This window comes from Schistocerca piceifrons, chromosome 1 (genome assembly GCF_021461385.2).
Source record: "Schistocerca piceifrons isolate TAMUIC-IGC-003096 chromosome 1, iqSchPice1.1, whole genome shotgun sequence".
NCBI classification, from domain to species: Eukaryota; Metazoa; Arthropoda; class Insecta; order Orthoptera; family Acrididae; genus Schistocerca; species Schistocerca piceifrons.
The window spans coordinates 170,869,976-170,897,959 of record NC_060138.1 but is presented as its reverse complement, the minus strand read 5'-3'; the positions used below and the strand labels follow the sequence as shown (position 1 = coordinate 170,897,959).

At 37.6% G+C, this 27,984-nt stretch overlaps 1 protein-coding gene across 2 annotated transcripts; it reads left to right on the top strand.

Annotated features, from left to right (window-relative positions):
- The first annotated feature begins 127 nt into the window (after positions 1-127).
- Positions 128-27,984, top strand: LOC124805564. 2 transcript variants are annotated; one of them, XM_047266141.1, is made up of 2 exons: positions 128-144; positions 26,243-27,984. In XM_047266141.1, the coding sequence occupies exon 2, from the start codon at positions 27,319-27,321 to the stop codon at positions 27,691-27,693; it is 375 nt and encodes a 124-aa protein (XP_047122097.1). In that variant the 5' UTR covers positions 128-144; positions 26,243-27,318; the 3' UTR covers positions 27,694-27,984. The 2 variants fall into 2 exon arrangements, with proteins under 2 accessions (XP_047122097.1, XP_047122090.1); XM_047266134.1 differs by lacking the exon at positions 128-144 and adding an exon at positions 24,427-25,940.

Genomic DNA, 27,984 nt, shown 5'->3' with positions numbered 1-27,984 from the left:
TGCCACCTCCAAGAAACCTTCGACGTCGATTCCAAGGATGTTAGAATAAGTTTCTTGGTTGATTTAACCATGGAGGTATAAGGAGGGGAGATGCCATGACGTCACAAACTTGAAGCCGACAGAAACCGAGCTCCGCCATTGCAGGTTGGTCAGAAGACTCGTTTCCGATTCTGCTACTGTGTAGAGCTGCTGATGGTTTTTTTCATTTTAAAATGCCGGTTTGCGTTGTTTACGGGTGTACTAACCGTTGGAATAGTGCTACCAAGTTAAAAGGAATCACGTTCCATGCGTAAGTGGCCCCGTTCGTAAAATATTGTCGTTTATATTCGTGAGATGTGCGGCCTTGTTTACGTTTTGTGAAACTGTTTTCTTCTTATTTTATTTCAGATTTCCGATCAATAAAGCTCGTAGGGCTCTGTGGGTTCATATGCTTATTTTTCTTGACAAAGCACAAACGATGTTTGTATTTACAAATGAAATTTTGCATAAGTGTGTAAACGAGTAAGAGATATCATCCGGTATGTAAACTAGCATAGCTTTCGGGTTCTGCTTTCAGTTTACATCGACAAAAATACAGTAAAAGGTGATTTGAGTTTGAAAAGAGCTTTGTACACTGTTATTTTTCATCATTCGAAGTTCGTATCCAAAAGAAACACTTAAGTTAACGAGACCAAATCAGTTGTATTGCTGGGGCAAAAACGCATTAAAAACAAAACGAAAACACCTGAAAAAGCTATTCTGATGTTGTGTTATGCATGTAAACATTGTAACACTCATCATCTGAAATTATTTCGCAGACATAACGTTAAATATGAAGAACACGCAATTCTAACAAGAGCTCTGTCAGTTTTGACCAGTCAAACATGGCGGCCCACCGGCTTCAAACAGACGTACAGCAGACGGCCATAGTGCCATCTCCCCTCCTTATACCTCCATGGATTTAACCATGGAGATAGGAATTCTTACCTCCATGGATTTAACAGTTGGAGGTAGAAATTAGAAGAGTTGTTTTTATAACGTCACAAACTTGAAGCCGACCCAAAGTGAAGATCCGCCATGTTAGCTACCCCAAAACATTCACTTCTGGTGGTTTGATTCCGTATTCCACAACGCATTTCAGATTGTGACATTGACACAGACATTTAACGGATGGCAGCGGGACAATTTTGACGTAGGAAATTTTATAGTTGACGTAATCGAGGGGGATTCAATTGATTTATTTAAACAACTGTTGGAGGACTTAGGACGAGAACGAGTTACGCGGAGCAAGTATTAAATGTAAAGAATGCAATAGAAATGAGTAGAATCAGGAACTTGAAATACGTAATAGCTTTTGTAGGTTTTAAAAATGCCTGTGAGTCAATTGATAGACTTTTTTTTACTAATTTATTTATTCGTGCTCCGTATATCCAATATACAAAACAGTTGTGTGGATGTGAAACGAGTCACAGTTATACATGAGAAGAGTAGCCTACTTATACGCTAATAGATATCGATCGCAATATCTGTAAAGGATCAAAATATGTTAACAATTACAAGCATAGGCACTTTCCAAAGTAAAACAGAGGTATAAAACAATGTGGTAACAGCTAAAATTACAAGTACATATGCCGTATCTGGCTTTCAATAAATAGAAGTGTTATGTCAAAGAAAGCATCAAGAGAGTAAAAAGAGTGTTTCGGAAGATAATTTTTTTTCCATCCACATGCAAGTCGTGTTTTGGTCCTTTGCAATAATCATGGTAGTCACTGTTGGTTTTGTGCGTGGGTAGGTTCTTAACTTAGAAAGTACGTAAGGATACTTTGTGAGGTCACTGTTAATCTTTAGTGTGTTTTAAAAAGATTTCTGCATGAATAATTCCTACTCCATTTTCAATTCGTATTTCTCTTTTCAGAGTGACAAATACTTTATTTGCCATTGGTTGATTACCCCAAAACATTATGCCATATGACGGCAATGAATGACAATAGCCAAAATAAGCAGCCTTAACAGAGTCAGTATTTGCAGTGGCTGCTACAATACGTAGAGCATAAATTGATAAACTAAGTCTTTTTCTCAAGTCCAGAGTGTGGCACAACCAATTTAACTTATTGTCGGTGTGGAGGCCTAAAAATTTGGAAGAATATACTTGATGTGTATCTTGATCATCACAGCTTAGACTTAAATCAGATCCATGGAAATGAATGTACTTTTTTTTTTTTTTTTTTTTTTTTTTTTTTTTTTTTTTTTTTTTTTTTTTTTTAAAAATCAGGCCATTGCAGGTGAACTATTTAAAGAGATAATTGAACACACAGCAGATGTTGCAATATCACTGTCAGGCGTTTTTTCTACTGAAAGAGATGTATCATCTGCAAAGAGAGTTAACTTGACAGTAGCTTTTGTACAGTGTGGAAGGTCATTAATAAAAATAAGAAAGAGGAAGGAGCCCAGCACAGAACCTTGTGGCACTCCTGTACTTACTGTTCCCTAACCAGATGAGGCTATTGTGCCAACTCTATGATTAAGCAATACCCCCTGCTTTCGATGAGTTAGGTATGATCGAAGTTACAGTCCCATTGTGCCACTTAGACAGCTTTTGATAGCAGGATTTCAAGGTTCACATAGTTGAAGGTCTTGGTTAAATCACAAAATGTGCCAACTGAAGCTAATCTATTGTTCAGTGCTTCTAAAACATTATTGGTAAATGCAAATATAGCATCATCAGTTGACAGGCCTGATTGGAATCCGAATTGACATTGGCGAAGACACTTGTGGATGTTCAGGTGCTCAACAATTTTCTTATAAATGAGTTTTCAAGAACTTTGGAGAAACTTGTTAGAAGGGAAATTGGGTGGTAGTTAGTTTTATCCCCACTTGAATAGTGGCTTCACATCTGCATACTTTATGCTGTCTAGGACTAACCAACATTATAATTTGGAATCAATAACAAAAAACAACAGAAATAATGAAAGGAACTTTAAGAAACACAAGGGACAAGATCTCTTAAGAATTATAGGGGAAAGATGTATTGAGAAAGGGAGAAAGATTTTTGCTGTTTTTTGATTTGGAAAAAGCATTCTTCAGAGTGTAATGGAACAAGCTTGTGGATATTTTGAAGAGGAAGTGAGTAAATTGGAAGGAGACACAACTGCTACAGAACACGTATAGACAACAGAAAGTAGAATAAGAATTAGAAATGAAATGTCAAAAGGATGCAAATTTGGAAGTGACATTAGACAGGATTATTGACCCTTGCCTTTATTGTTTAACTTGTACATGGAAGAAATTATTGCAAAAGGCCTAGATGGAAAAAGAGGAGTGTGTATTGCTGGAAAGAGGATAGAGTGTATACGATTTGCTGATGACATGATATTAGTGGCAGACAGTGAATGGACAGTACAAAAAATGCTGAAAGGTCTAAATGATGCTTGTGTGAAATATAAGATGAGAATCAATAGAACAAACAAAGAGTATGATGATGAGCAAAGGAAGGGGACTAGCACATATTAATATGAAATCAGGAGTAAGACAGGGAGATAGCCAACCACCTCTACTTCTCAACTGCATATTAGAGAAAGTAGTAAGAGAATGGAGGAAATCTATCCATACTAATGGTGTTCAACCCAAATGAATAACTATAGAGTGATTCACTGGATACAGTAGTGCCAAAGAACAAATAACAAAACTACAGAACCCAAGCAGATAAAACAGGACTATAAATATCATTTGAAAAGACACACTTCACGACAAATATCAATGATGTGTGTTGTGTCTCCCCCTCCCCCCACCCCCCAAAAAAGAAAAAAGTTTGAAATTCATAACAATACAGTAGCTGAAGCAAACTGTCTTGAATGTATATGAGAGTGGGTAACAAGCAATACAAAAGAAGAGACAGACATAGAAATTAAGGGTATGATACATAAAATGGAAAGGGCACTACATATGACAAAAAACATACAACAAAAAATCTTTGTACTGAAACTTGAAACTAAGTCACTATTAAAGGGTGGTAAGGCCAGAAACACTACATGCAGCAGACGCATTTGAACTAAAAAGATTGGGGCAGTGGCAGTTGCTGTGTAAGAGCACGGGAACACGCTAACTTTTGACAGCTTGTGGATTTATTGGTTATTTTTCTTTGAATGCTGTGTAACATAACACAGATGCTGCAGTCTGAAAGATACAGCACTTAACTCTACCACACTGCTGCTCTTTCATACTCCGTGAAATTTGGCATCAAGGTGGCGAGCACACAGTTTAAGGAGCTTTTGCGCATGCGCAACTTGCATGATGTAATGACCTTATTTGCCAAATACATACGGATATGACAAACAATGTGCACGGATCATGATGTGCACACAACTAGAAGTTTACATCAGGGCCATCAGGTGGTAGCACACTGCAGCAGACTTTTACCCCCATTTGCTCAGCAATCCTGCTGGATGATAGCACATTTCAGATTTGTTAATTCGCTCACTATGTAGTAAAATCAAATTGGACATCAGTATATGTTATATAAGAATGTCTGATTTTCAGCCCAGAAGTAAATTCGCAAACCAATACATTCGTTAGGGATCTTGTACATTTGTCCGAAAATATGGAAAAGCATGAAAACTCCCATTTACACAACAATGCGAAACTGAGAGTTGCGACAGCTTACACATTATTTTGCTATTACCCGAAATTGTACTTAACTATGAACAAAGCAACAAAAATCCACAAAACAATTCTTTCTTTTGACAGGTAAGTTATGCATCTTATTATTATAATTACTAATATTATTACTGTTGTTATTATTATTGGCTGTGGTTGTGGTTGTATAAACTTGTTGATAAGCATAACTGTTTTACATCAGATGCTATTAATTTCACACTCTCAAATTTATCTGAATCTGAAAATTTGTTAACGCCCAGAATGTGTACTCATGAGCAGTGACTGGATTTGGGGATCTTGAAAAGTTGGGAAGACATAAAAAGAATTTTAATGACTATGATGGGACCTAGAATCGAGCTCTATTTGAAAATTGAGAAGCTAACTCTTGCAATAAGGAAAAGAAGACTACAGTTTTATGGACATATATACAAAATAGGTAGTAACAAACTAACCAAGCAGATTTTCAACTTACTAAACAACTACAGATTCAACCCACACGCTTAACTGAAATTGACAGAGATGTGAAAAGCATGGGCTTTATAGATAACAGAATACTTTTCAGAGGAGCAACACAAAAGGTACAATTTCAGGAAAGAAAGAAGTCTGCAAAAGAAAGGAAGTGAACCCACAAAGAAAAGACAAGCAGACATTTGTGTGTGTGTGTTTTTTATTGTGCCTACCAGTGCTTTCTCCTTTGGTAAGTGATATGTCTGCTTGTGTCTGTATATGTGCGGATGGATATGTGTGTGTGTGTGTGTGTGTGTGTGTGTGTGTGTGTGTGTGTGCGCGCAATTGTATATCTGTCCCTTTTTCCCCCTAAGGTAAGTCTTTCCGCTCCCGGGATTGGAATGACTCCTTACCCTCTCCCTTAAAACCCACATCCTTTCGTCTTTCCCTCTCCTTCCATCTTTCCTGATGTAGCAACCGTGGGTTGCGAAAGCTTGATATTTTTGTGTGTGTTTGTGTGTTTTTTATTGTGTCTATCTACCAGCGCTTTCCCATTTGGTAAGTCACAGCATCTCTTTTTTAAATATATTTTTCCCATGTGGAATGTTTCTTTCTATTATATTCATATGATTATACAAATAATTATGCAGATGGTTACAATATACAAATATAATTATGTAGATACATCTTATTTTGTGTTTACCACATAATTAGTTTTAATGTAATAGGATGGAAATCTACTCACCAAGTGACAGCAGGAGACTACACATATAAAAAAAAAGGTTTTACGTATTCAAGCTTTTGGAGCCAGTGGCTCCTTCTTCTGGCAGAAGAGTTGAAAAGAAAGGAAGAGGGCTGAAGGGAAAGAACTGGAAAAGTTTAGAGTTTGCAAAAGTTGTCCAGAACCCCTGTCAGGGTGAATTACTGGATGGGATGAGAAGAAAAATGTTTTGTGTGTGTGTGTGCTCCTGCTGCCACTTTGTGAATACATTTTTTATCTATCCAATAACATTACCTTGTCAAAAATTGGTTATTTTCATTGGTACATAATTATTTTTGCTACATGTATTACACATACCACAAATTAGATTTATGGTATAATCTATGACTTTGTTTGTTCAGTCACATTTATAATAAATATCATCTTTTTTTCATGACATATAAATTCATTTGTGTTATAGAATTGTTTTTCCTTCAACCATGTCTCGTACTGTTTTTACTTTTCATGCAGTACCATTATGTCATATGGTATATTGTTGAAATATATTATTTTGGACTTTACTTAAACAAGTGCAAAGATTGTTCACTAAGTTCCTGTTTCTGGTTCCATGTAACTGCACATAAGATATGTTCATATATGTTGACTTTCTGTTTGGCATGCATAACTGAGTATTTATAGACTGAGGACTGTAAGTATTTTTCAAATTTAAAAATGATAGAGCACAGCAATCACTCATCCTTTTTTGCAGGTTTTACTTGGCAAATCTGGATTTCAGCTAGTGTTTAGCCATTACCCAGACGCCCGAACAACAGGGAATTGACATGCACTGATACTATGAAATAGTGCATTAATAATGGCTAGGCACCATCCAAAATCTAGATTTGCCAAATAAAACCTGCAAAAAAGGATGACTGATTGCTGTGTTCTATTATTTGTAAATCATATCACAGTTGCCAAGTGCACCCATATTCCTAATGGAAGGTAACCTGATGTAAGTATTTTTTGCTCAATAAAGTACTGTCTGCAAGAAGTTTAGTTGTTCTGCCCAGAAATAAATCTGCTAGGTTTCCTCTGCCAGAGAAACCTCTTCTGCCACAGGTGAGTTTCCCCAAAGAAGTGTTTCATAATGAAACTGTGTATGAAACAAGGTGTTGTATAACATAAGCATGAGCTCTTTATTCACACTATCCTTCAGTTTCCTAAAGGCAGCACCACATTTGTGGCATTTGCAAAATACTGAGAAATGAGCATTGAGTAAGCGAGGTCCTCATTGTGACATTCAGTGAATATTCACATAATAGTGAGCACATTGTACCAAATATGCACTATTTGCTGAGCATCGAGCATTCCGAGTACAATGAATATTTGCCTTGCTCCAGTTGCTCTGAACAGTAGTGGATGGTCATTAAGAACTTTTGCTTAGTAGTTTAGTTGCTTTCTTTGTGATGGCTTGTGACTGTATGTTAATTTAAAAAATGAAGAAAAGAAAAGAAAACTGAGGAGAAGACAACGTTGGACTATGTCAGTGAACCAGAGCAGAGGAATGCAAGCCATAATTTTGTGATGTAAATATTTGCATTACTATCCCATTTAACAGTAAGTGAACTGAAATAACAGTTTCTGAGTTAATAGTAAAAGCCAGTTTAAATGGTAGTATCATTATAAATAATGTAATTGGGTAGTAATTTTCCTGAAATTTGCAATAAACTATTGTTTGTCACTGCTTACATTTTGTCATCAGTGTTGGTACTATCATTCTGTATGAAATATGCCTTTATTTCAAGGTTGTATTACATATTTTCAATAACCAGATGACAGAATGCAGTGTACTGTTGCTGTTTTTCAAAATAATTTAGTAGCAAGCTGATGTTTACCATGAATTTCATATGCAACATATTTAAAAATAATTTTAATATGAGTGAGAAATGAGCATTGAGTAAGCGAGGTCCTCATTGTGACATTAAGTGAATATTCACATAATAGTTAGTTATGCTACTTGGTCTAGTCACATTAATGTGACCACCGACTAATGTACAATAACCACTCACAGATTGCAGGTAGCACCATTAGCAGTGGAGGTTGTATAAAGTCCATTGGGGGGAGGGGGGATGCTGAAAACAGTGCAGTTGGTATTATAATGCAGAAATGGAGTAGTGACATCCAAAAGGGAATCATCGTTGACTTTCAGACCAAGGGTGGAAGCATTTCTGAAATGACTAAGTTTGTATACTCTTCATGTGCTCTCATGGTTAAAGTACACTGTGCTTGGCAAAATGGCACTATCCAAAACCGGCTCCGAGATAACTGTGGTGCACCATGGGCCAAAGAAGATGACAGGTGAACGATGGCTTAGAAGATGTGTCTGGGCGAACAGATGTTCAGTGGTTGAGCAACTAACAGCCCAGATGAATAATGGGGCTGCCAATAGCATCTCCCTAAGGATCATTCAGTGGATCACTGCACCAGGCACCTGGTTCTAGTACCCATGCTAACTGCTGTTCAGTTGTGATTAAGGCTGAAATTTGCGCACCAATAACACATCTGGACATCCTCTGAGTGGTAGCAGGTTACATTTCCAGATGAATTACATTTTATGTTCCATCAGACAAATAGCCATAGGCATGTATGGCGTAAAACATCTGAAAGCAAACGCTCTGCAACCAAGAGGAAGTGTAATAGTGAGGGAAATGTTTTCATGGCAGTCTGTGTGTGATTTTGTCATTCTGGAAGACACAGTGGACACAAGTATGCATCTATCCTTGGGGATCATGTCCAACCTCTAAATGCAGTTTGATTCTCCTCAGCACAGTGGCATCTAAAAGCAAGGCAATGCAATGTGTCGCACAGCTCACAGTGTACATGCATCATTTAAAGAGCACCAGAATGAGTTTACTGTACTGCCCTGGCCACTAACTCCACAGATTTAAATCCTGTTAAGAATCTATAGAACCACATCAGTACGGCTGTCTGTGCCATGGATACTCAGCTGAGGAGCCTGGTGCAGCTGACCTTGGCACTGGAGTTGGCGTGGCTCAACATCCCTGATGGACCTTCCACAATCTCAATGACTCTCTTCCTGCATGCTTGTACTGCTAAAGTTGGCTATTCAGCCTTTTGACAGGTGGTCACGTTAATGTGACTGGACAATTTATTATCCAATTTATTAAAAGAACCTCCCAGTCAATTGGAAAACTTTCATAGGATGTAAAATTTCTTTCATTATAGTGCCCATGTCTGTTTTCTGACATAACTCTTTTCATTTCAAACTGAATGTAGTTGATTCTATGCATAGAAATTTACATCCCCTCCCATTAGCTGCCACTGGACTGTAGGATAATTTTTTTCTGGCTGGTTTTTCTGCAGCTGCTTTTAATGAAGTGACTGACTTTTATGTTTTAATTTTCAGGTCTTCTGCCTCATTAACTTTCTTCTTCTTCTTCTTCTTCCATACCACTTCTGGCAGGGGAGTACCTTCATAGGCTCGGATGTTATTGAATTTAGCATATGTTAAAATTCAGGACTAAGTAAAAAACACATATTTTTTGTTTTCTCCAAAAAAATTCCTGCCTCGAGATGCAGGCCTCCAAAGGTAACACTGCAAACACCATTCTGAAGATGTGAATTTTGAAAAAAAAAAAATTAAAATGCTGTATCTCTGTAACAGTTCTAGATATTTTGTTAGAGTTTTTTATTTGAAAGATAATTGCTTTATTATTATGATGGTATCCTCCATTTGGACATATCTGTCAAAGTTCTTTTACGGCCGCCTTTTGAATTTCTTTTATAATTTACAGAATTTTTTTTTTTTTTTTCAAAAACGCCAATCCATAAAAGTTAGATTTTTTTCTGTTGATTAGTACCATGTAGTACTATATTCTCTGTAAAGGAGAGCTTCCACTTTTAAGTTCGACAGGTTTTATTTTTTAAAAAAATCATCTTTTTTAACTTTCAAGGCTAATGTATGTCTTCACTGAAATTGTTTCTTACTAATTTCTTTGTTACAGTGTTTATTTCTATCATCTTTGTTGCAGTTATTTCTTTTCACTTTCACTGTTGCAAATATGTCTTACACTTTGTTGTAGTTTCTTGTCAGTTTCTTTGTCTTGGTTGTTCATTGCAGGTTTCTGTATTGTAGTCGTTCAGTGCTAATTTGTTTACTGAAGAGGCTGCTAAGAAATCTGAGACCAACCAGTGAGTTCTGTGTTTTCGTGAGGAATTTGCCAATTGACACAGTTGCAGTGTGTGTGTTTTGTGAAAAGGACTGTTTGAAATGTCGTATGACTGGAGCCACAGGAGAGTGAAGTGTGCTGACTATTTGCATATCCATAAAAGAGTGATTTATAAGACAAACAAAAAACAGGCTTTGTTCAGGTTGGGAATAAGTGTTCTCATTTGAAGACCCTGTTTCAAAGTGAAGATGCTTCCAGTGACACCTTTTTGTGATCTAAATGTTTTGACAGAATAACAACAATGAAAGTGTCTGAACAAGGTGAAGCTTCCCATGGTGCAGATGATGCAGTTAATAGAGGAAGAATTAAATACTCTGAGTCAGTCAGCTACAGAGGTAGGTGTTAGTCCTGTTAAGAAACTGTTGTCAGTGAAGTTGAGTGATAAGCTCTGTGCATCAAGAAAGCACAGAGAAATTACTAAAGCTACGGATGAAACAACTACAGCAAAACTAACCACACTCTTCAACATAGTAATTCCATCTTCAGAGTACAATGGACCAAAGCACTCTTGCACCTCTTGCCAGGAATTTTTCACAAATATCAATTCAGCTGTTGAATATTGTGCATCCTACAGTGAAAAGGTAAACGTTTTAATTCTTATTCCAGAGACATTTTCAAAGAAAACAATTTTGAACCACGTTCCATCAGTGTGAAAGTACATGGTAGACAAATCGAGAAATGTGAGGTCTGTAAAAGGAGTCTTTGGAAGACCAGATCCCTATTACGGCCATCCTGTAGAATCAGCTTAAGTTCAAATATTGCAGTCATTTTATCTGGAAGATAAATGGGACTGTTCGCCAAAAAAAACACTTTAACTGTAACAGTTGAAGTTCAAAAAGTTGTGAAAGTGAAGAGGTACATGACTCACAGTATTAAAGAAAATTTTGCAATTTATAAGAACAACTATACAAGTTCACATATTGGAAGATCAAAATTTTATGCACTACGACCTAAGTGGGTAGTTCCACGCCCACCTAGAGATGTCTGTTTATGTGCGTACTGGGTGAATTTTGAACCTTGTGAGGTAACTTTGAAGAACTTACTGGAGCACATGACATGTGACACCTTGATGGGTGTGTGAAGTCATTAGTTGTCTGTGATGTAAAGCAAGAGACATGTTTGTTTCAAGAATGCAGTGACTGCTCTTTAAAGGGAGGACTGTCTTTACAGACACTTGGCCTGGAAGACATAGTGAGCACATTATAATGTCCTATGTCTCAGATTCCAAAAGTGGCTGCAAAATGGAAGAGCATCATAGCAACATTCAAAGATCCCTGGAATTTTCCTCATTGCAGTGGTGCTGTGGATGGGAAACATGTTGTTATTCAGGCTCCCGCAAACACTGAATCTGAATTCTACAATTACAAAGACAACTTCAGCGTAGTGGTAATTGTTTCAATGGAAGCTGAGCACTGTTTTGCATTTACTGACTGGAAGTTTCAAGGGAGACTCAGTGACGGGCCAGTCTTCTGAATTACCAGCTTCTTTCAAAAAATTGAACAAAGTGAACTAACCAGCCTCCATCAGAGCAGATGTCAGGGTGGAAGAAAGGTACCACCTTATTCACTTGTTGCAGGTAATGCTTGTGGGCTTTCCAAGCGTATTGTGAAGCCTTTCCCAAGCAAACGCAAAACTGGTAGCAAATCAAAGGTGTTTAGTTACCATTTATCATGAGCTTGATGAGTCACTAAAAGTACATTTGAATTACTGGCCAATGTATTCAGAGTGCTCCACAAACTAATTCTATTACAGCCTTATAAAGTTGCTGTAAAAGTAATGACTTGTATTGTTCTCCACGATTTTTTGAGGAGGAGCAAGTCCTCACAACCTGTGTATTTGCCAGCAGACTCTCCTGATTATGAAGAAACTGGTAATATTGTAATATAATGTATCATGTCAAATGAATGCTGACTAAACTTCGTTATTGCCTATGATAATCATACGAAGGAAGACTGGCCATGAAGAAAAAGATATCCAAAGTTAATTTGCTGACCACTTCCTAACCATTGGGCAAATCAATTATAGTTAATGTAAACTTGCTACAAGGTGTTTGTACTGAAATATTTCATTATTGAAATAAAAATTGGTCAAAAATGTATAGTTACATTTGGATTAATTTTTCTTTTTGGCTCATCCCTACCCCACGGTATTCTTGATAACTGTTTACTTCTGTTATTATTTTGTAGTAATTTTAACAAAAGATAACACTGAGAATGAATCCATTGTACCCCAGTTGTTACTATACATTAATCATGTTCCTTTCCCCCTTCTCTTATTTTGTGAATCACTGATCCCAATTTATAAGAGATATGGAGTGACTAAGAGACTAAAAATACATTGGCATCAGATTTACATTGTTAGTGTTGTTTTGTTGTTACACAACGGCACTGTATGCTTTTCGACATTCATAATTAAGAACAACCTGCAATTATGCTCTGATTTATGTTAAAATAAGTGATCTCCAGTTAAAATACATTTTGGTAAGGTAACAAATAAATGTATGTTATGTCCTTAGTGAAAGGATTTTTCACATCAAAATGTTCAAGAGTTCACAAATAAATAATTGGCATGTACGAGAATTGTTAAAAAAGTATCCAGTATTTTTTATTGTTGAAACCCTCAATAGATATCAGGGTGTATGCACTCTTTGTTTGTAGGCGGGCCTGATTTTTTTAACATGTGTACATGGTGGTCATTGGATTTTGTGCTATCGTCAAAATGAGAGAAAAAGTGGAACAACATTATTGCATAAATTTTTGTTTGAATCTTGGCAATTCTCAAGTTGAAACAGTCCACAAGATTCGACAAGTGTTTGGGATGAAGCAATGGGTACCACACAGATCAAGCAGTGGCACAACCACTTCAAAGATGGTTGCTCATCAGCGAGAAGTGAAGTACATTTTGGTAGGCTCTTGACATCTGCAAATGAGGTAGTTATTGATCACATAAGGACTTTGGTGATGCAGAATAGATTAATCATGAACTTGTAGGTGAGGTTAAAATTAGTTTTGGATCCTCTTACTCCATTTTAATGAAACATTTGGCTCTTAGGAGGATCTCCGAAAAGTTTGTGTCGAAGGTGCTAACAATTGAGCAGAAGCAACTTCGTTCCGAAATCTAACAGGACATGCTGGATATTGTGAAGAGTAATCCCAACTTTCTTAACACAGTGATCACTGATGTTGAGCCATGGGTTTATGGGTATGATCCAGAAATGTAGTTCCAATCATTGCAATGGATGCATCCATTATCCTTGAGACCCAAAAAAGTGGGGGAGGTCCGCGGCAATGTGAAAGTCATGCTAAGCATGTGACTCTAATGACATGGTCAATCATGAGTACACCCCAGATGGTACTCATGCCATTAAGAAGTACTAAGTGAGGTTCTGCATCATCTTTGTGAAACAGTAAGACATAAATGGCCAAACTTATGAGCAGCTGGCACCTTCACCATGATAATGCACTCATTCATCATTCCCAATCAGTTCAGAGCATTTGGCCAAACACAACACGGGTGTGGCTTTTCAGCCTCCCTATTCCGCTGACCTAGCACCAAGTGACTTCTAGATTTTCTCTAAACTGAAAAAGACTCTGAAACAGACCAGATGTCAGAACAGGGAAAACATTACGCAAAATTAGATGGAGCAGCTGTGCACCATACCAAAAAGAGCTTTCCAGTGATGCTTCCAGCATTGGCAGCATAGGTGTGTAGAAGCTGAAGGGGATTACTTTGGAGATGTTTATTATCAAACAGTTAATAAAGATTGATTTTATAAATAAAAGTTGGATACTTTTTGAATGGCCCTAGAACATCAATTGTGCTTACTTTCATTTTAGTACTGAGATGCGTAGCTGTTCCTGCAGTTACCTCTCTTAATATGTTACACTTACAATAGAAAACTATTGCTATTATCAGATTCTGTGCTAATTCTCACCCTGAAACTTTTCCACATCTACCATCCAAACACCACAGGTGTTTCAGTACTGTCACTCCAATCTGCAGTCTCTCATACTAAGGCATGACAAAAATTAAATTTGAAAAGGCACAATTGAAATTCAGCATTTTTGCACAATTATATTTCCATTCTGTGCCCTTATTACAAGTGTTTTTAGCACATAAAGTTCAAAAGGGTTTTCACAAAGAAAGGGGAGTTGGCAGTGTGTTTATCAAAATCGAATGGGGATATGTAAAAAGAAACCTTTTATATTGGACACAAAATTAGTTTCTTTAACAACTTCATCTACATCAGTTATAACATATTTAGTAATACTGTGAGAATAATCATGACTATAATATTGTATATGTCCACTATCACTCCTGTGCCCATCTTGCTTTGCTGACATCATCCCCTCAGTACAAAAAATAATTTTATTTATAAACTGCATGGCACCTCCCTCTCTCCTCATCCATCAGCCATTTAGCTGCCACTATATCCCCAAAAATTGTACACACATTCTTTCCCTTTAGGGGTCTTCTGCTACTACTTTGAATAAAGCAAATGCCTGATTCATTTTCAGTTTGAGGTCCTCTTGCACGGGCTTCTTTAAAACTATAACTAAGCTGTGTGGCTAATTCCATCTGAACAAGTTTTTAAACAATGATGTACATAAAGGAAAATGTGGAAATTGTGGATTATTGATGGTAGATTAATCACTCACTGAGTTATATTTTAGGTAAGTAACAGATTAATTTTACAATGTGAGGACAACAATGCCATGTCTAAACATGGCAGTACTTTGAAGCAGACTAAGCAATTATATAAAAGAAGGAAACACTCATCATACAGTTTCTCAAGAATAGTTTTGTCTCACAAACTGTATTTAAAAAGAGAGAGAGAGAGAGAGAGAGAGAGAGAGAGAGAGAGAGAGAGAGAGAGAGAGAGGGGGGGGGGGGGGGGCTGAACAGCACAGTACCTACAATTTTGCACGTAAACTTACAAACAGATCCAACTAATATATACCTCTCAGTGGGAAAAACTATTTACATTTTGAAGAAATTCATGCCAAAATTCATTACAAATGTGTTTAACAATGTATTAATATTGATGCAACATTGGCAACACAAAAACATACAACTATGTATTGTGACCACACATTATAACTAAAATTGTATGTATTTGTATTGTAAGTAAGTAAACTTTAATGTCCATGCAGTGGTTATTGTCTATGGATATACAAAAAGAGGCTCCTGTAAATACTAGAGCTGAAAGTCTGCACTTATAAGTAAATCTTCAGTTTGTATTAACAGCTACAGATGGATGCCACATATTCTTTCATATTTGCTAATTGTGGTTTTTAAAGTACAATCAGTGACCGGTAAGCCTTCTGACATAATAGTTTAATAAACTGAACAAAATGAACTTCATTGCTCACAATGAGAAACATTAAGTGCTTGATCACCTAGCAGGTGGAAACATCACAAAAATAATTAATGCTAACTTATACTTTTTGTATTTTTTCAGTATGTTACTGGACAGCTATTATGTCAAAAATATAATTACTTCTGTATTTATCATATTCATTGGATGACTTTTATCTGACAGGAACCCTGCCATTGTTTATACATAAAACCACTTGACGTGTTAAGTTGTTCTGACACAGTTCCATGTTTCAGATGAGCCTTTACTTTTTGGGAACATGTTCTAAAAGATGTCATCAAAGAGCCTTTCTTTCCTTCAGCTCATTAAGAGACTACTTCATGTTCTTGTTGAATTCAATACTATTCCAAGTATCATGAATCGTATCTTGGTTCTTATGATTTAGTGACAATGAATTGCATGTCACCCGACCATTTTTGTAGTGCCCCAGAAACTTTGAAATACTTTCATTATACCATTCCATAGCCATAAAAGAAATATGATGAACAATATGTTTAATGACAGACTAATTCATATTACTGAAATGATTATTCATACACGTAAAACTTAAGTCACTCACAGCAACATAAATCTAAAGTACATTATATCAGTTTACAAATGCTAGTAGCACACATCATCAATGAAAAGAATAATGAATAATTGTCCAACACATTTGCAAAAAGGCACTATGGTATATAATACACAACTTTTGTGTACAAAATACTAATTAGTCAGTGCTACTACTGTCCCATGTGCCACATTTTTAATGACGAAATAACTCAAGTTATTAGATACAGAACGTATTATTTGATCTGCATAGCATAACCCCAAATTGAACTACACCTGTTTAATAATGCCGGCAGAGATGCCACATATCTCTTTATCCACATCTTTGGATTGAAATCTCATTGACTGGAGTAAAATTGTCTTCAGCAGGGCAGGTTTGAGAACATTTCTGCACAGAAGCAACTTATTATTTTTCACCACTCCCCTCATACACTTCCATCTGTATCAATTTTTGCTAATCACTGCGATCTGCATACAAAAATCTTGCAGTGAGTGTGCCTGGCACTCCTCTCAGCTTGGGGCACCAAGCAGCCACTACTGATTGTGAGACATCTGTATGGAAATCTTACAGCTGAGGCACCTGTAACACCCCTCAGCTTGGCACTCCAAATGGCAGCTTGTGTTGCTTGGGCCTTAAACTGGCCTTGGTTTTTGGTGGTGACTCCCATTGCAAAGTGAGTCTGATGACCAGTGAAGATACGTCTGGAGATGCCCCAGACAGGTGGGGGATACCAATATGACTGTCGCACACTGTATGGCCTGACAATCAGGGGGTGCAGGACCCCTATGGTTGTTATCTTTGGTACCCTTGCAGCACAGCAGTATATTCACGATATTGTAATCCTGCTCTACATAATAAGCCAGCCTGGGCTTATATTTCAGCAAGATAATTCCTGCCACATGGGGAGAGTTTCTACTGCTTGTCTTCATGCTCGCCAAACCCTACCTTGGCCAGCAAGCTCACTGAGTTAATTGAAAATGTTTGGAGCTTTATGGGCAGACCATCCAACCAGTTAGGATTTTGATGATCTAACGTGCCAGTTGGACAGAGTTTACCATGACATCCCTCAGTAGGATACCTAACAACTCTACCAATCAGTGTGAAGCCAAATATCCGCTTGCACGGGGATCAGAAGTGGTCCAAACTGTTACTGACTTGCTCAATTTGTGAAGCTCATTCTGTTGAATAAATCATCCAAATTTTCTGAAATTGTAATCATCTGTTTGTCTGTATATGTACATCACACCAAGTGATTTCCATCCCATTTGGATAATTCCTTTGTGATGCATCATTTTTTATTTGTCTTAGAGTAGGTATGGATGCTTAAATCTAATGGATTATTAATTATATACATTGTACATACAATCATATTTAAAAATACAAGTATTCACATTAAAAATACTTATAACTACTACAAGCACAATTCTTGTACATCATTCTCCATGACTTGTTAATACCATGATTTCATAAGTCATGCTTTTTGATCAAGTTTCTTAAGCTTTTTCAAAGTTATATGGAACAGTCAAGTGTGCTGTTTTTGATAATTTATTTGAAGAATTGTGGGCTCCTTGGTTTATCTGTATTCTGTGTGTGAGAAAGTCTTGAGTATGGTTAATCTATCTTTTGGTTGTTTCTTGTATTGTGCAAATAAACATTATTTTTTGGTCTGAGTTTGCATAAATTTTCTATGGTGCAAATTAGATAACTACATATGTAAAGGGTGAGCGCTATCCTTATGTTAAGTGACCTGAACTGACACTGCAACTCTCTGGGAGGCAGCCCTAGAAAGCACCTAATGGATTTCTTCTGCCAGTGGAAAATGTGAGCCATACTGTGTGAGTGAGTGGAACAATATATAATGTGAGTATACTAGCTAATTATAACTGAAATGTTGCCATAATTTAGGTAACAAAAATAGTATTCTTGCTAGTCTGCTGTTTAGGTAGTTTATTTGTACATCTCATGGTAGTCTTTTATCAATAGTATGTCCAAGTAAGTTCACTTTCTTATTCTCAGACTTAGTTGTTCTGAGACAGAAACAAAATTCTTTAGTTTTTGTTTTGTTAATGCACAACTGATTGGCCAGACACCAGTAACTAGTCATCTCAGTCATTTCTATATTGTAATTTTCAACTCTGTAAATTTTCACCTGTTTTTATCTGTGTGACATTATTGGCATAGAATACATTCTCATATAGTGTATGGAAATCATTTATACAGACAGTGAAAAGAAAGGTTCCAGGAACTGACCTCTTTGAGATTCCACATTTTAATTTCAACAATTATCATATTTGATTATTTCAAATAATTGTTGTAGTCTATGAGAGAGATAGATTCAAAATAGACATAATGACTTATTCCTTACGCCGTAGTGACCTAACTTTATTATTATAGCCTCACAATGTCAAATGGTTTGTGAAAGTCTACTAGTGTGAGACAAGTAGTTTGTCTGTTTTTCCACACCCCCGTGTATGTGGGGACTTCATCATCAGTAATGGAAGAACAAGAAAATAAGGTTCTTTGGCAGTTCTTTGAACTTCATATAAGGAGAGTATGACTGGTGTCGACAGTCTGCTGTAAATCGTTTTGTCATGTACATGTGTTTTCTTGTAACTCTGTATTAAGCAATAAAGTGTGTGTGAATTCCATTAATTTGCTCTCTGCATTCCTCCATAAGCATTTCAACCAGGAATTCTCACAGTGGAAACCCCACAGTGAACAACAACAAATACCACAACTTAATGAGCATTCTTCATCTGACAGTCTTCACTATCACAGTGGAGCTGTCCCGTGATGACTGGTCATACCGACAACAAGTACAAGAAGTGACTCTCATGGTGCCTTGTATGATGTTTTTCACTAACCAGATCAGGCTATAGTATATGTGAAATGTGAAAGTGACATTCTATCATGTCGTATTATGGACTACAACAATGATGCAAGTGTGCACCAATGACGTCTAATGACTTCCAACCTCCTCACTGACTTCAGCGATGAGTCCAGTGCACCCTCACAAGAAAAAGTCAATATTTCTCCAATTACTCCACATCTACACAGCAGCACCTCAAGCAATTTTACCAGTCCACCTGCATCAGGCACAACCAGCCAAATTCATTCTTAACCTGAAGTGGGTCAACACAAGAAGATTTTTGGGTTATCATCCACATCATTTGTGATCCTAAGGATTTTGTCTACCACCTCCTTCAGGTAATATTGTGGAACACATATACAATGAATTTTTCATTCCAAACTACTGCCATTCCAACCGGAACATCCAGCAACATGGTTCATAACCACTGACATTATTCTACAGAGCTGTGTCATCTTTGGCGACACTTTCAAGTTGGTCACTCTATTGAACAACAAAGGACAGCACACTCACATTATCAGTGACAACGTACTGGCACCTCTGACTGATGGCAGACTTACCACCTCTAAAGATACATTGCTCCAGTGGCTTGCAAAGGCAGCAGAGAAACAATTGTTTCAGATGGTTTATGAAGACACACTGGACAACAGAACACCATCTCAGCTCTGGAGGAACCTCCATACATCTATTACCTCATTGCTCTTGCCAGACATCATGCTTAGGATGTTATGGTTCATCAAACTACCGCCACTGATGCAAATATCAATCATCTTGGATGAAAGTGAAATGGCTGACAGACTTTTTGAAACCCTGCAGCAAAACAATATGCAGATGTATTAGACAACAATGGCCACCACCAGTACATTTCTAGTGTGATGTGCTGCCTGCAGCAGCTAGCAGCCGATGCAATCTGAGCAGTTCTGTACACTCACATGAGTGACATCACTAGTTCCCTACCGAGCGAGGTGGCGCAGTGGTTAGCACACTGGACTCGCATTCGGGAGGACGACGGTTCAATCCCGTCTCCGGCCATCCTGATTTAGGTTTTCCGTGATTTCCCTAAATCGCTTCAGGCAAATGCCGGGATGGTTCCTTTGAAAGGGCACGGCCGATTTCCTTCCCCATCCTTCCCTCACCCGAGCTTGCGCTCCATCTCTAATGACCTCGTTGTCGACGGGACGTTAAACACTAATATCCTCCTCCTCCACTAGTTCCCTCCACAAGGCCACTGATTTGGAAAGCTGCACCAACCATGCCCACAACAAACAATAAATCTCCACACACAGGCAGCCCACCATGTTTGTGGCTGTGTTGGTTCCAGACTAACTTTGATGACAAGTACACAATTGTTCTCCCCCAATCACAGGTGGTGACTCCATGGGACCTGAGGGGGCGCGAGGCCCTTCAAAAATTCATTTGGGGGGACGGAGCTCCCCCCAATAATTTAAGAAAATTATTAATCATGTTATGCTTTATAAAATCACAAAATTATGTTGGAATTTTTTATTTTCCTTGTTTGATGGTAGTTACCTTTTAAAATACATTATGTAATGAGTAAAAACAAATAATTATCACAGTACTAAGCAGGTTAACTGAAAACGAGTGGTGTGAATCATGATAGTGTTACGGTGCAGCGGGCACACAAAGAATTTGTCCCAGTGCGCGAACCTTCGGGTAAAGTCTGGTGCCGGCAGATTAGCGCTGCGGCTGCAGAAACATCAAGAGGCTTGGAGCAGAAGCGCCTGGAACCCTTCGCCTCATGTCGCCTTGCGCTTCGAGCATTACAACACCGTGAATATGGGGACTTTTCAGAAGCATACACTGTGAGAGCGCCAGTGACCAAGTTGGTCTACAACCCCTTTGTCTGACTCGATGGACTATGCGAGTTTCTAGTATCTTGAGAATACTGAGAAACTTTGAAGAATTTCTAGAGTTTTTTGAAACATTTTCTGGAGAGGACAAAAAAAAAGGCAGGTTACAAATGTGCAGGCTACCTTGAGCCAATGTTACAATTCAAGACTAATTTCCTTTTACGTTTTTATTGCCATGCAATGAACCCAATAGAGGATTTCAATGAAAGAATTCAATGCCCTCATCTAAGTTTTGCTGATCTGTAAAAAATATATGAGTGCTTGATTTGTATATTGAATGGAAGGCATGATAGTTTTGAACACTTTTGGGAATTGTGTTTAAAAGAAAAACCTTCACAAGTTGATGATCTTTCGCTTCCTCAGAATCAAAGTATACCAAAGAAGTATGAAAACAACGAAGCCAGCTCGCTGCACACTTTCAAAACCCCAAAGGAATACTACAAAGCTATTTCCATTGAAGTTTGTGAAGCAGTGCAATCTTGCGTTACTGAGTGGTTTGCTTAACTGGACTCACACAGGTCATTGCAGTTGAACAAGAGTGTTTGCTTTTAGTAAACAGAGGTGAAACAAATTTGGAAAAACAACCAAGTTTTTCAAAAATGATCTAGACATTGAGAGATTGCGCTTTCTATTGAATACGTTAGCCGATTTCGCTAATAAAAAGTGACTGGTCTTAAAAAGCGTGTGATATAAGAAAGTACATTACACAAGAGCCTGCAGTTGGAGAAATGTTATGTGAAGTAGTGAAGTGAATTAAGCTTCTCCAAATAGTTCCAATCACGACAGCAACAGCAGAATGGTCATTTGGTGTCCTTAGATGTCTGAAGTCATATCTCCGATCAACATGGGATGGAAGCAATTGAACAACTTGGCTGTTCTTCATGCTCACTGAGATGTTTTTGATGAATTGGATATCTGACCAGTCATCAACAACTTCATATTCAGTAATCCGGTCAGACCGTCGACATTTGCACCTTTCTAAAGACGCTCTAGCCATAATAATGACATTTAGAGTGATATTAAAAATCTTTATAAAATAGAGAATTAAATACATACATAATGTTAAATTTTCAGTTTCAAAATATGAGTACTGTATTACTACATTACTATAGTATTGTATTAGTTACTTTCAAATACTTATATATTTTCAGGTTGTAAAGCCCAATTAGAATCCGCTATTTACATACTTTTTGTCTGAAAGTGTTAGGCATACTGTATTAACTTTATTAACTGTACTAAAGCATTAACTTTGAGATATTGTTTTTATTTAATGAACCCTGAGCCTTACTCAAATTAAGCTTAAATTAGCTGTTTCACTTATTAATCAAAGTGCTATTACTATGTGACAGCAATATTTTATGTTTTATTCTTTTAATGATAGTTTAGGATTTATTTAAATATAATTTCAGTCTTTTCAGAGCTATATATTCACTGCTCTATAATAGTCTATAAGCATGATTATTACTGTAAATTAAAGTAGCTTTTTACAAAAATACCATGCTTGCATATGTTTTGTTTCGTTTTTCAAAGCCAAAAATGTGCCAGGCTTGTCGAGTTTCCCGGAGTGTTGAGTTATACGGAGTCCAGTTTTTGGGGTTATAATGTTGATCATATGACTCTAAAATGCTTTAAAAAACTTTTAACTCACTATTTTTCATCTAAAATTTAGAAAATTTTCCAGGGCAAGACCCTGAGTAATGCCCCCCCCCCCCCCCCAATATTTTTTATAAGATGGCGCCCCTGCCCCAATCAACCAACCAAAGGCAAGATGCAGAATGCACAATGCCCAATTATGCCATCCTCAGCTCAGATACATGAGCCAAAATAGTTTTGCCCCAGCTCTAAGTGACAATGGTAGACTCAGTGTGCTAGATCACTCAACAAAAGAATATTTTCTGATTGACACCAGCTTGGAAGTGAGCATCATTCCTAGGAGAACCCACCAATGAAGCTTACTACACTGGTCATCCAGCTATGAGCTACAAACATTTCTCCTGCCAAACTTGACTGAATTGTCACACACTTCGTCGATATCTGCACACGTGAAAAATATCTTTGACATTTTTTGATCGCTCATGTTCCAGAACCAGACCTAGTTGCTGATTTCCTCTGTAGCTTTTATCTCTCCACAGATTTGATGTGAGGAATCCATATGCAAACCAGTAGTGGAGAATCTGTAACCAGTATCACTGATAGTTTGCCATTCCATACACAACCACCTTCAGAGGACACCTTCCAGTATGACTCATGAAAATGAGCCAGCAAACATCACGGCATCAGCAGCAGACACACATGTACAACCAAGACAGGGTGCAATGCCTGTTCCACCACAGACACATGTCAGTGAGATAGTTTCTCTAACAATGTGCATGTGTTCTCCATGTGTGACCCCCTGCACTCAGGACTTGTGTGTGACATTTCAACAGAGACGTATTCAGTATAGATCTGTGCATAAAATGAACTACATGGTCAAAAGACAGAACAAGCTATGACAAGTTGACAACAGTTTTATTTTGAGACAGTTCACTCGCAACTACAAACTGCCCAGTGACATCAAACCAAATGTGATTAAGTAAAAACTATTGGCTAACCGGTTTCTAAGCATTACAATTGCAAGATCACAAAACTTGCCCCTAATCATGAAAGTGGAGCCTAGTATCACCACACCCACTAATCTATCATATCCACATCCCAGTATTCCCCCACTGCTACTTGGTGATCACAACACAGACCAGCAATTCTGCTATGGCTGACCCCACCAATCTCGACCCTAGCTGTTAATATCATCTGTATATAGGCAGGTGAAGGATCACAATCTCACATTCTTTTTCTTCTCTCTGAATGAATATGGCCCAGCCATGCCCTGCATAGCAACCAGCTGTGGCACAGTTCATCATGTGCACCAGCTCACAAGATGACAGCAGCAGCTGTGATCTCCAGTGCCCTTCTCCCCCAGTGCTCTGCACTCCCTGGAGTGAAAGAGGATGGATGGCTCTGTTGGTACCTCACCATCAATAATGTAAGTGCAAGAGGATAAGACTCTTTGGCATGCTTGAGCCTCTCATGAGGAGTCTATCATTGACATTGAAAGTCTGCTGTATGCAATCCAATCATATATACATATCTTCATGTATCTCCTATTGAACATTGAAGCGTGTGTGAACTGGATTCATCTACAGTCCGTATTTCTCTATGAGCCTTCCGACCAGGAATTTCCACATACATAATATCTAACTGATTTCCTATTGCATTTCCGTATAAGTTTGGTCTAAGATCAAAATGGTTTGCATTCAATAACCTGTTATTTTTCAAATTTACACGATACAGCTTTCTGCAATTTTTTTGTATAATTGAGACTAGTCTGTAGTTACTAGGTGTCTTACCCCCTTCTTAAACACTGGGAGTGTAACTGTGTTTTTAAGAGCTCCAGGAAAAATATTATGTGCTGTAATTCTGTTGGCAAGATAAAGCAATGCCATCTTAATTTAATTTGCTATGCTCTTAATGATGAAGTAAATAATCCCATAATAGTCCTCTTTTTTTCTAATTTCCAAGTGTATTAGCAGCTTTACTAAATTGTGGGGAGTAATTCTGTATCAAGAGAATGTACCATGTTTTACGGACTATAAGACACACTTCTTTCTTAAAAAAATTGCCTCCAAAATTTGGGCGCATCCTATGCTCAAAATTAATGTAAAAATGTGCTGTGTTTGATTTAAAATTCCTGCCAGTCTTAAAAATGGCTATATATCTGGTGCTTAAGGAAACCTATCTCTATCTGGCAACATTGGATTCAACTGGCAGCAGCAGTGCACCAATGTGACAAACGTGAGTTGTGGGGATTCACAAGCTTGCTAATATTGTCTCCCTCCCACCCAATCATCACAAACCCAGAACATTGTCTAGCCTCTGATGTGTCATTGCAGTCTGTGGTGCCACTAAACTTGAAATCAAAGTCTCTGTATGTCCATCATTTCAGAGAGTCATGGGTCTCGGCTGTTCGATACAGGATGTCAAATGAAACACCTTTCAGCCATCTAGCATCCACACTTATTTCATTTGGCTACCAGTTTTGGCAATTTACTACACCATCTTCAGGCTCCTGAGTGATGTGTTGGAAGATTCCACCTCAACCATTGGTTGAAGTGAGTGCTATAGCAAGCAGAAATCTACTAATATCAGTATTGATGGCCCCTGTTTTGCCCATAACTGAGCTAGAATCTTGCTACACATCAGTCAGGTGCCTGAAGACAATGCAGTAAATCGCCAAAACCGGTAGCCAAATAAGATACCTTTGGAAACTACATGGCTGAAAGGTGTTTCATTTGACATCCTGAAATGAAAGTGATTTGTGTTATCGGTAACAGTACAATATTTTTATTACAAGCTAGTTCCATAACGCAAGGAAAAAATAAAAGGAGTTCATATAATGTGGGCTATAAACTGCTGGAAGTAACATCAAGTGCAGAAGAACGAGGAAACAGAGCAGCTGAGCAGCAATTTGGCCCTCCACCAACAGGGGGGGGGGGGGGGGGGGAAACCACCATTTGTGGCTGGCAGGCTAGTACAGATTAACTGATGCAAAAGGGCCAAAAATAGAAGATGACATATTGAAATGGATTGAAGGACACCATCAAAATAACACTGGAACTAAAACAAAAATGATTCAGACACACACTTGTAAGCTAGTGCTACAGTGGAACTTAATAGACTTCAAGGGAGGAGGTGGTTGGTGCTACAGGTTTATGAAGCGTCATGGACTTAGTATGTGAACCAAAACCAAAATATCTCAGAAAATGCCACAAGTGTATGAAGAGAAAATATTATCTTTCTATTACTTTATTACTAACATCAAAGAAAACCAGTGTGGAACTAACCCAAACAGCGGATGTGGATGAAACTCCACTGACATTTGTTGTGCTGTTTAAAAGAACTGTTGCCATGAAAGGTGCTAAAAATGTAACTATAAAAACAAGTGGACATGAAAAAAATGCACTACACTGCTACTGTAAAATGGGATGAACAGAAACAGCAGGGTGAATAGAAGCAAAACTATACAATTACTGTGAATACTATAACGTTGTACTGGACATTAATTTTAACTATTATTGTTTTTGGGTTGGCAACATTTCAGGCTAACAAGGAAATTATGTTTTGTAGGGTTGGCAGCATTGTAGTTTGATGTTTATCCTTGTGTCTGTGTCAATAGTTTTTAAGCTGTTTTCTTACCAATTTTGAACTTCTCTGGTAAGTAAACATGTATTCTACATATGACAGTTAATGGCATTGTAAGTACTAGGTATAACAGCTATATAAAACAGTAAGGGCTGGTTTTTGTTTCATTTCAATGAAATCAGGTCTGTGAATTTTCAAATTTTTTAGGTTATGTTTGTAAACTTTGTGGGGTGAATAGAAACATATGAATTCTGGTGTTTCTATTCACTCCACAATAACAAAATCTAAAAAAAATTCTATTAGTGTGCCGTATTAATACTACATAATTTTCTAGTTATGTTACATGCACAACTAACATATCTTCCTTGTTTCAGAGTTGCTGTTCAAATATGCCACAGAAATACAAACTCACCATAGGCGATGGTTACAAAAAACACAGATGTAATCGTATAAACAATGCTCTCTCTGACATCAAATTGGGGGTTAGCTTCCGGAAAGCAGCTGAAAAACATGGGATTCATTTTAGTGTACTATACAGACACCTAAAAAGAGCGCCAACATTGAACCTCAGGGTGGACAAACTGCCTTGTCTTTTAAAGAAGAGAAGCTGTTTGTAGACAGATGAAAATATCCAACGAATGGGGCTATCCTATTGACTTTACAACCTTAAGACTTCTAGTAAAGGATTCTCTGGACAGAAGGGGGAAGGAAGTGAGAAGGTTTATGAACAGTTTCCCTGGTTGTGATTTTGTGGATCGTTTACGTGGCAACGCAAAGATCAATTAGCAATGCGAATGTGCCAAAACATAAAACGCTCCAGAGCTGGTGTTACACCAGAAGCTATTAACAGTAACTTTGATGAGCTGTCCAAGGAATTGGAGAATATGCTGCCAAATAATATAATAAATTATGATGATACAAACCTTACAGATGATCCAGGAAAATGAAAGGTAGTCACATGTAGGGGAACTAAATATCCCGAAAGGGTCATGAACTCCTCAAAGGCATCAATCTCAGTAATATTTGCAGCTGCTTCAGTTGGCACTATACTACCCCCTTATGATAAAATGTTTGATATGCTCCGCTTCGATTATTGGGTCCTTACAGTTGCTGTCCCATACCTGAAAAAGCTGGAAGGTAAGAAATTTCTCATTGGAGACAATTTATCTTTGCATCTGTCCATAGAATCAGTTACGCTGTGTCACGACAATGACATAAGATTTATATTCCTACCAGCAAAATTCAACACACCTGACACAACCACTGGATGTGGCATTTTTTTGGCTTCTTAAAACTACTTAGCGCCAATGGAAGAAGGGCCCAGGAAGAAATGAGGCAACAGTTCCTAAGGATAAATTTCCTCTACTTGTGAAAAAGTTGTGTGACTCCTCGAAGGAAAAAAATGTTATTGCAGGTTTTAGGAAATGTGGGATTGTGCCTCTAGACTGCAATGAAGTATTGTCAAATGCTCCCAGGTACTGGTACCGATATACCAGTAAACGAAAACCAGGATAAGAACAATCTTGAAGAATCCACTAATATTGTTGACAACAGTTTTAAAGAACTTTTCCAGAGTCTTAGACAAGACCAGACTCCTAAACAAAGGAGAAAAAGGACAAAAGTTAATGCCCAACCTGGCCGAAGTATTAGTGATGATGACTTTGAGGACATGGATGGGGAGGATGTAACCCCCAGTTATTCACTTTACAGTGATCCAAGCCCTTGTACGTCTAAACAAGGCAAGACAAAAAAAAATACTGGTATCTCCATAAGCCAAGGTGACTATATGGTGGTCAAAGTATATGATAAAACATCATCTTTTTGATGTTATGTTTGCAAAGTTAATTACCTTATTGACAATGGTTTTGTGGGAACATTTTTAAAAAGTGTTCCTCAAACCAAAAAGTTCACAATGACTGAAGAAGAATCTTTTGTCTCAAGAAACAATGTCATCCTAAAATTGTCATTGCTGGTTCTCAGTTAAAGTGCTTGTTTCAAAGACATGCTATGTTTTGAGGATGATCTGACCGATTTAACAATTTATTAATAATACAGTACCAGGCGCGTGGTAAACAGCTGTGTTCTGTTTGTTCACCTTAAGTTTGAATAGATTAGC

What these genes read in the sequence shown, in the direction of transcription:
- LOC124805564 (XM_047266141.1), top strand. Translation starts at nt 27,319, where the DNA reads ATGAAGTATTGTCAAATGCTCCCAGGTACTGGTACCGATATACCAGTA.